The sequence below is a fragment of the Propithecus coquereli genome, unplaced genomic scaffold (genome assembly GCF_000956105.1).
Source record: "Propithecus coquereli isolate 6110/MARCELLA unplaced genomic scaffold, Pcoq_1.0 Scaffold526, whole genome shotgun sequence".
In the NCBI taxonomy this organism is placed as follows: Eukaryota; Metazoa; Chordata; class Mammalia; order Primates; family Indriidae; genus Propithecus; species Propithecus coquereli.
Window position 1 is genome coordinate 767876 of NW_012151130.1, and position 10233 is coordinate 778108.

The 10233-nt window shown below is 34.8% G+C and overlaps 1 protein-coding gene across 1 annotated transcript in view; it reads right to left on the reverse strand.

The window, feature by feature from the left end:
* The window catches only part of HELZ (helicase with zinc finger), a 185126-nt gene that overhangs the window by 90117 nt on the left and 84776 nt on the right, over positions 1 to 10233 (reverse strand). Inside the window, exons 8-10 of the mRNA XM_012656897.1 lie at positions 9527 to 9725; positions 8687 to 8794; positions 7094 to 7391 (exon numbers count right to left, since the gene is read on the reverse strand). Of these exons, the coding sequence (XP_012512351.1) occupies positions 7094 to 7391; positions 8687 to 8794; positions 9527 to 9725 (605 nt within the window). The remainder of the gene's footprint in view (positions 1 to 7093; positions 7392 to 8686; positions 8795 to 9526; positions 9726 to 10233) is intronic.

Consider the following 10233-nt stretch of genomic DNA (forward strand, 5'->3'; position numbering starts at 1 on the left):
TCATGTTCTGCTTACATATAGAAACCAGGGACAACTTCTCAAAAACACAAAGCAGATCCTATTAAAAGCATCTTGGTCTCCTTAACACTAGTGAATGTACGAACTGACTTATGAAGGCTTATATTTAGGACTTTTCATTCAGAGATAATGTACTAACATTAGCAAAGTTAACTGGACAGTCAGTAGGACATGAAAATAAACATCGTACGTGTATACACAATTACCATTAAAGTGATATTATTCTACCCAGACTAATATTGAAGGAGACTACTGTGCTAAAACCATCTTACTTTAAAATGAAGTTGGTAGACCAAAACAGACTTGATCATCTACTCATATAAGTTTAGGGAACCTCAAAGCTCAAGCTTTGCCTGATGATTGGATGAAGACAACAGGGCCCAATGTGAACCATTTTAAGCCCATTACAGGGCAACAGAGTGAGACTCTGTCTCCAAAAAAAAAAAAAATTTAAAATTAAATTCTACATAATAGTGAAGAATCTATTTATTAAGAATATGTAGTTTTAAAAGGATGTCTGACTGCTCTTTCGGGGTGGGAAAATTATACTTAATAATTTTTTTAATTTTACTTTATTTTAATTAATTTATGCTATGCCTAGATCGATATTATGTTCATGCACTTTAAAAAGTCACTAGTTATTTCTAACTGATGTTTAAGGAGCTGAGACAATAACAAACCTAAAATGATGGAGTTTTCCTTTGAAAAAACTTTCTGAATCACCTATTTAATATGCAAACCAACTTATACTTTCTACTCTGGGCTAAAAGTATTCAGGCTTTTTGGGAAAAGTGGCATCAGTGATAGTATTTGTTTTTCTCATTTTATCTAGACAGTACCCTGATTCCCACCCTGATTTTGTGAAACTCTTAAAATTATATGCTTGTATCAAAATATCACATGTACTCCATAAATATGTATAATTATGAATCCATAAAAATTAAATAATTTTTCAGTGTCTTCAGCAGGTAGTGCAACAATTTCAAAACAATTTCAAACAATGTTAAATAGTATTCCATTTATTTAAAGTGAATATAAACAGCACAGAAGGAAGGCCGGGCGCAATGGCTCACGCCTGTAATCCTAGCACTCTGGGAGGCCGAGGCGGGTGGAGTTCGAGACCAGCCTGAGCAAGAGCGAGACTCCGTCTCTACTAAAAATAGAAAGAAATGATCTGGACAACTAAAAATATATATACAGAAAAAATTAGCCGGGCATGGTGGCGCATGCCTGAAGTCCCAGCTACTCGGGAGGCCAAGACAGGAGGATCGCTTGAGCCCAGGAGTTTGAGGTTGCTGTGAGCTAGGCTGATGCCACAGCACTCTAGCCAGGGCAACAGAGCCAGACTCTGTCTCAAAAAAAAAAAAAACAAACAGCACAGGAAAGGGGAAAGCTGGGGAGCAGAAAGAATCTTGAAAAAAATCCATGTATGCTAGCATCAAAAAGTCTTCAAACTACTCATCTAAGTCACTAATTAAAATGTCAGCTATAAATTGTGGCCAGAGGCTACCACAAAGGATATATTTTACAAAAGCCACTTTTCTTTCCCTACTTCATCTGAACTTGAGTCAAACTTCTGGTCCCATTCCTCTCACTTGTAAGAAGAAACTTATTATAAACCTGTTTAATAACCCACCTAACTTACAAAACTTATAATGCTTAAAGGTTGTTAGGTCTTGGGAGTGTCTCTTTAAATACAGGGAGGTGAGGTCCCCTTATGGGGACACTAGACAAATAATCATTACTACTTGAGCTCTTTGTCATCCCCCACCCCACAGCACATGTGTACCTGCTAACATCTAAGCAGGCACATGCACTACTCAGGCCAGCCTGAGCTAGTTCATCCTTGGTATGTACTTTTCTTCAACCTAAAACAGGTGAAGGTGAAAAACACAGAGGGAAGACGAAAAGCGAACGGGTTAGGATCAATATTTATAAAACCATTTGGAGAGAGTTTATCACTGACTTATTAACCTGCTCCTATAATAAAAAAATCTCAAAACTAACCTAAAGAAATTGTAGACCTATGGAATATGTTACCCTGAGATGTGGTAGGCAGAACCTCTAAACATATTTTAAGAGAAGTCCATAAGAAAAAGTTAAAGATAATTAGAACATACCTACTCTTTTGAAGATAACATAAGGGAAGAGCTGCCACTGGCAAAAATAGAATTCAAGGTTGAAATAACTAGTCTGCCACAGGATACACTTCCCAACTCCCCTTGTCCTTCTGATACTGAGAATAGCAGTGCTCTCATTTTAACCACACATTTACTACTCTAATAAAGCATCCAAAGAGTGGGTTTGTTTTTTTGTCTTGAAGTATGTAGTAGTAGACTTGAAAAATATCTTTAACAGGACCTGGAGAGTAGTTAAGAAGTAAGGGAAAAAAGAATCCAGTCTAAATATGCAATACAAAAAAAGAATCTTGAAAAAAAAATCCGCATGTGCCAGCGTCAAAAAGTCTGACATAAGAGGCAAGCAGTAACTGGATGCTAAATATGGAATTTATTAAAAACAGCTATATTTATCTAGGATTTAAAGAATAAAATGAAATGCTTCCTAATTCCAAAATCAGATACCACACTCTTCCTTAGACAATATTAACATTTTGGTCTGTGGCTTTATAAGTCTTGACTGCCCAAGTTAACAATAAAATATAATCCCAAAGTAATCCAAACTACCAGCTATCCATTTCAGTATCCTTCCTTTCACCAAAACTGCTACATAGAAGATGAATGCCTCTTAGTTTGCCCATGTTGTCTGTTCCTATTTTCTCTCTCTTGAAGAGGCTAACAATAGTTAAAACAGCAGGATAATAGCATAAGAAATACCTCACACTTCTTACATGCTTCTACTCAGTTACATTTATCTTTTATTAATAAACTATTTTAATCTATCTTTCTATTACTTTTCTGATCCCATAATATTACATACACACACACACACACACACACACACACACACACAGTATGGTCTTAATTTAGCAACAACTTTGGCAGTTGGCAATAATTTTTAAGTCATACTAAATTTTAATGCTAATGCCAACATATACTGTTAGACTCAACTAGAGAAATGTATGATATCAAGTTTGCAGACTTAAACATAAGAGTTAATTTTCAATATGTTGCTTCCAAATATTAAAAACAGAATTCCAAATCAATTTTGCCAAACAAAATTTTCCATTAATCAAAGTTGTCATAGGAAGCATATAATGTAGTTTGTTTTCTAAACAAGGAGAAAACTCACTAACTTCCTGCCTTTGTTGATGCCTTTTGCACACATTTTTGAGAAGTATATTTTTAGTCCAAAAAAAAAATTTTAGTATATAGTGTCTTTTTCTGAACCTGAAATCTCACCAACAAGAGAAAAACTTAAAAAAGCAAAGTTAAAGTTATACATATTCCCTGAAAAGTTTACAGGATTGCCATAGAATGACTAGAGAAAGAAAAATTCGTTCATGGCCTATGTATAAGAAAGGTCTGGGTGCTTTAGGTATCATAACAGTAATGAAAAAATATGTATATATGGTTTTTCCACACCCCCCCAACCCTGGCCCTATTCAAATTTGTGTTAACTAAAGTAGGATTTTTAGTTCAATACTGAACAGTGAATTAGAGAAATATAAATGTCTGCTACACAACTTGATTTTAAGTTTCGATGAGTAGTACACTAACGTAACTAAGTCCCGTGTTCAAATCAGTCTGACAGACACTGAGCACCTGTAATCACGTGAGGTACACTGTGGCTCTAAGAGAGAAATAAAGCATGCAGCATTTCTAGACTTATTTGTACATGGAACCCTGTACCATAGGTATTACTATTAATTTCAGTAGGACACAGTTTAGGAAACATTGAGCTAACAGACGGCCAGCTGGAGATTAAATTAGCCAGGCTCCCGCATTGTTAACAATTTAACAAAGTAGTTATCTTGCTCTCAATGTCTCTGAACGCTGTCCACACAAGTGTTCCAGGAAAAGATACAAAATAGGACACTGCCATTTTACATTTTTATTGTCTCAGAATATTTTATAAAATGTGATTTCACATAAACAAATTTTGTGCCCTAAAATTTTTTGCTGACAGGAACTCGCTGTGATAATCAAAAACACTAACTAGTACTAAGACAGAAGCAGGAAATAAATACTATACTGTTTAAATACTGCTTTCATTTCTTCAGAATTCTGTTAGGACTTCTGTACAATCACACTGAAACAAATGTAGTCGTGCAATAAAAATGCTAAGAACTTAACAGAAATGGTAAGATATTCAATGGCATCAATTTTAAAAGTGGGGAATTAGATGAAACTAAAAATTAGCAAAAGTCAGCTGATTTGAGTAACGATCAAAAAAAGTTAGGCAAATGCCATCTTGTTTGCCTAATCTATATTTAAGTTTTTCTTTTTACAATGTTCAAAATCTTATATCAGAAAATACATTCTGTAGATTTTACATTGTTCTCCTGTATTAGTTATTTTTTCTTTGTCCTTGAAAAGCAAATTTCTCTGTGAAATGGTTTTAATGTTTCCAAATCAGTCAAGAAAATGCTTAATTTTTTCAATTACTTTCCATAACATAAATACTTAAAGGTAGAACGTTATTTAAGGGAAAACAGACAAAGGTATTAAACTATAAAGAGGTCACTAAAGGATATAGTATTGTAAAAAAGGAGGAGGATATCCTTGTCTGTATTAATTCCCTCTACCCTAGCTGAATGAAATATAAAATTCATTATATCCTCAAAATTATATATTTGAAACAGCAGAAAGAAGACTCTTTATTCCCTCCAGTTACTAGGCTCAAAGCATCAGTCATCTTGGACAACTTCTCTTTCAACCCCTATATTACATTCCCTTGCCGAGATCTGCAGGTGCCACGGCTTGGGTCTTTAATTTCTGCTTTTTAGTCCCTCTGCTAGCACCCTAGTCCCAGTCCTCATTTAAAACAAAAACAAAAACCTCCCTCTCTTTTCCTTTCTTCATTCCTTGTATAAGCCCAAAATTATCCTAATCACGACTAATGATAAAAATAATAGCTACTATTGACTAAGTGCTTACTATGAGCCAGATGTTGTGCAAGACTTATTTCAAATTCTCACAATCCTCTGACAGATAAAACTAGCTCCATTTTAGAGATGTTTCCCCATGAAGCTAAGAGATGTTAAGTACTCTGCCCAGGGTCACACAGGTAATAAGCAGAAAATCAGGATCTGAATCCAATTCTATTTGACTCTGAATTTCATCCACTGCTCTTCTTTTCCAACTAGAAAAGTAAAATTTATCTTAGGCAAAAGTAGTCAAAGTACCTTCACTCTTCTCAAGCCCATGAAAGCACCCTGAAATTCTCTTCATCACCACCTTCTCTGATTATCATCTATTTTAATAAATAGTATCACTTTCTTTTACTTTTTATTGTAGACATTTAACATTTTATATTACTAAGTAAATCTTTTAAAACTAGTAAGGATTCTTGACAATACTTACAAGCTTATTTCTGTGGGAAAGCAAGTCATGAGTTATAAGCCACCTATCTAAAAGCAAACTTTTAAAAAACAACACACATGTAAGCCAAAAACATCGTTTTAGTTATATTTGAGAGGAGGGGATGCATGTTGATCTCTCTGTATTATTTAAATCTCCTTATGATTTAAAAAAGGTGCTAAATTCTGGTCTCTAAAAGGAGCTTACTAGTACAGCAAATCACAGCATGAAAGCCGAATCCAGCCATTGTTTTTGAAAATAAAATTTTATTGAAACACAGTCACGCCCATTAGTTTACGTATTGCCTATGGCTGCTTTCTCACTCCAATACAGAGCTGAGTAGCTGCAACACAGACCATCTGCCCTGAAACACCTAAAATATTTACTAGCTGGCCCTTTGCAGAAAGAAATTGCCAAACCCTATGCTATTAGATATAAACCAAATACTTTATTTTTATTTTGTCAACTATCGTATCCGTTTGGCTACGGAATTTAATTTATTCTGATTCCAAAGAGTACTGAGAAGATGACAAAAATAAACTCTACAGAATAAAAACAAGTAAAAGAGATCAGAGAAAGTGGGAAATAAGGATAAAATAAAGTCTGTGTAACATACAAGAAGATATCACCTAATTGTTAAATTTGGACACAAATGTTGCTTTAACCTCACTAGCAACTGAAATAGAGAGGTAGACAGACCAATTTCACCGTTCATTGTTTCCAAAAAACAAAATCCTAGTATTTGCTCATGAGAAACAAGTTCTTCTAGGTTCTCATGAATGGGACATTATGGTACATGGTGAAAAACATCCTCCACAATATATTATAGTTAGCTATAGTCCACACAACAGCAAGTTTCATACAGCTCTGCTATGTGAAGGGTTTGTTAAATATTTAGTCTTTGTTAAATAAAACACCTATAAATCCAACCAAGAGCCAAAGAAATGTGGGATAACATGCCCTTTCCTTGTCTTGTTTTGGCATAAAATTTAGGTACAGGCAGTAATGTGACAACATACAAAGTAATTCATCATGTTCTGCTTACATATAGAAACCAGGGACAACTTCTCAAAAACACAAAGCAGATCCTATTAAAAGCATCTTGGTCTCCTTAACACTAGTGAATGTACGAACTGACTTATGAAGGCTTATATTTAGGACTTTTCATTCAGAGATAATGTACTAACATTAGCAAAGTTAACTGGACAGTCAGTAGGACATGAAAATAAACATCGTACGTGTATACACAATTACCATTAAAGTGATATTATTCTACCCAGACTAATATTGAAAGAGACTACTGTGCTAAAACCATCTTACTTTAAAATGAAGTTGGTAGACCAAAACAGACTTGATCATCTACTCATATAAGTTTAGGGAACCTCAAAGCTCAAGCTTTGCCTGATGACTGGATGAAGACAACAGGGCCCAATGTGAACCATTTTAAGCCCATTACACAGTAAATGAGTCAATTAACTTGGGATTTTTTTCCCTTATTATTCCCTGCCTATCCATGGAACATTTAGGGGCCAATACATATCTTTTAATGTTGCCTTTTAATACATCGTATCAGGGGAAAAAAGTCTAAATATTACCTTCTGTAGAAGCTGCATCAATCATTACTCTTTGCATGAGTACTGGCTCCAATCCAAAGTCGAAAACTATGGTTTGGCGAAAAGTTCCAAATATTTCTGTGTTAAATGCTATCCCGACTTTATACACGTAATGATCTAATCCATTTTGGGCCATCTTTCCTCCTATCCATTCTTGACAGTTTTCTGGGACTTCTTGTGATACCTGGGTAGTACTATCTCCGGCAGATATTGCAATGATACTAAAATGAGGACGATGAGCATCATAAAGCAATGCTACACGATACAGCATTCTTGCAGGCTACAAGGAAGTTAAAATAATTCATTGAGTACAAGGGGGTAAAAATCCAATTGTAACTGGGCTCTTCAATGAAAATACTTCCATAAGGGACTCTTACTTTCCCATGTTTCTAAGATATTATGTTAAAAATACCAATTGTGCTCATAAGCCATTTAAGAAAAAAAGCAGAATGGTATTTTAAAAATCAGTTGTCAAAACTATATATTTATGCTACATCACTAACCTCCCTGCTCTTTCTGTGATATGTTCATCTTTCATTGTGGCAAAAGCTATCACCCTGGATAACCATCAACCTCCAACTTTCTGCACTCTTTGCCTAAAAAAGTTTTATGTACCCTCAAGTAAGAAGCCTTCATAAGAGGGCAATTACCTCTGAAACACTGGATTGGGTTCAAGGCTGATGCTAAGTATTCTTGAATTGTTCATCTCAAGATACAGATGGCACAGTGGTAGAAACACCACCAAAAAGTACATACAACTTTTCCATTGAGCGTAACTATTATAATTTTAAAATGGGAATTGTCGCAGAAAATATCCCATATTAAAAACCCATTATTAGGCCGGGCACGGTGGCTCACACCTGTAATCCTAGCACTCTGGGAGGCCGAGGCGGGCGGATTGTTTGAGCTCAGGAGTTCGAAACCAGCCTGAGCAAGAGCGAGACCCCGTCTCTACTAAACATAGAAAGAAATTAATCGGACAACTAAAAATATATAGAAAAAATTAGCCGGGCATGGTGGCGCATGCCTGTAGTCCCAGCTACTCGGGAGGCTGAGGCAGAAGGATTGCTTGAGCCCAGGAGTTGAGGTTGCTGTGAGCTAGGATGACACCACGGCACTCTAGCCCAGGCAACACAGTGAGACTCTGTCTCAAAAAAAAAAAAAAACAAAAAAAACCCATTATTATAGAATTCGTGATTTCATCAAATTAAACATAAAAACAAATTGTCATTGTTTAAAAATCTTAGAAACACCAGATTAAATAATCAATTTTAAATAATTATAAGCCATGAACCCCATCCTATGTTCCAAGTTTAGAAGACAATATGTCAAAGATCTCCTTACCAAATAATAAGAAAGCATCCTAAACATCTACAAAGATCTTATCTCAAAGGTTAAAAAAAAAACTGTACTTTCAAAGACTGAAATACAGAAATACACTTTAGCACAATATATAACTATGTACTTAGATTAAAATACTTTCAATGCTCTTTTAACACAGATATGTAAAGGTCCAAAAAAGGTTTGAGAAAATTGGGCAAAATTTATGTTCTTTAATTAGTACAAAATTCATACCTTACAAGTGAGAGCAAAGGTCCATGTCTGGTGAGATTTTTTGGTGTTGACAGTAACCGACAGGTCAGGATTATGTTCTACCTTTACTCCTTCTATACATTCACTAAGCTAAAAATAGAGAGCAGTTCATGTTATGTTTTTACTGCTAAAAGCACAAAAAAAAACTTTCTGCATGGTAAATAAATGTCAACAGTAAAGATGTCAGAACTGTTAAGCAAGGTATTTTTATTTTATACATTCACTTTCAGTTATTTTGATAAGAACAAAATATAATAAAGCTAAATTAAGAGACAGAAGAAAATTAACAACTATCACAAAATGCCAGGCAAAAACTGCATAAATGCAGGTAATTAATATAGCACAAGCAAATCGCCAAATGATTTAGTTCTGCTCTTTATTTTAACAAATGGGTCTACTTTTGCTACTAAAAACATTATTTTAGCAGAATCAAGTTCTTCATATAAAAGATAAGGAAATAACCAAAATATAGCACATAATAAAGTCAAGACTCAAACAAGTTCATTGTTTAACACATTGGGTGTCACATTAGAAAAAAAATTTTCCTTGGGGCCACAGTGTTCTATTATGAAAATAGAATAAAAACGTCAAAAACAAAACGATCCTTTCTAATTTATTGAAAAATTTGTTATTTTTATTGTTTTTTGTGTATGAGTCATATACAACTTGAAAAATAGTTGTCACAGCTCCCAAGGTAAAGAGACGTGAGTCACATATGCTTCCCGAGGCCCCAGGCTCAAAACTAGCATGAGTTAAATACAACTCACGTGGTAGTTAATGTGTTAAGACAAACGAACAAAAAATGTAGTTTATTTTCCTCACCACTTTCTCAGGAGATAATGAATTCATCCATTTTTCTATCAGGGTTTCCATGTAACTGCCTGAGAGCTGTTTATTCTCATTTTGCTGTTTCAATTTTATCAGTCGTGAAGCATATCTTTTCTGCCATTCTGCTAGTTCTTCCTGGGAATGTGCTGAAGTACACTGGGCACCATACCTACAGATTCCTTGCTCTAAAAATCTAAGTAAAATAGGAAAGACTGTTTTGTCATACACTTTGTTAAACCATTTAAAAGATAAGCTTCCAGCATTTGCCCTCTGACTTCTTCAATAACAAAAACAAAACTTCATCTCCTGAAAGGCCATATTTATCACACTGTCTGGTACAAAGGAGGAAGAGACTTAGACAACATTAACAACAGTTAATGAAAACATCAACTCCCCATATTCACTGACTTTCTTTGGTATAAGGGGATCCTAAAGCATAGGGTTTTCATGATTAACCCCAAAAAAGGCATTGAAAAGTGGCTTCCTTTGTGACAGAAGGACTCTATTAGACAAGTCCTCTCAGAGTAGATTTTTTTTTAAAGCAACACTGACATCAAGTGGATTAGCTGCTCACACGCAGATACGCCCTATTTCCCAAAATGATAAGACCTAAAGAAAATTTTCCACATGTGAAAATTTCATTCTGAAAAAAAATTAATATATTACTAAAAATGCCATTTTAAGGCTTCACTTTTTACCTT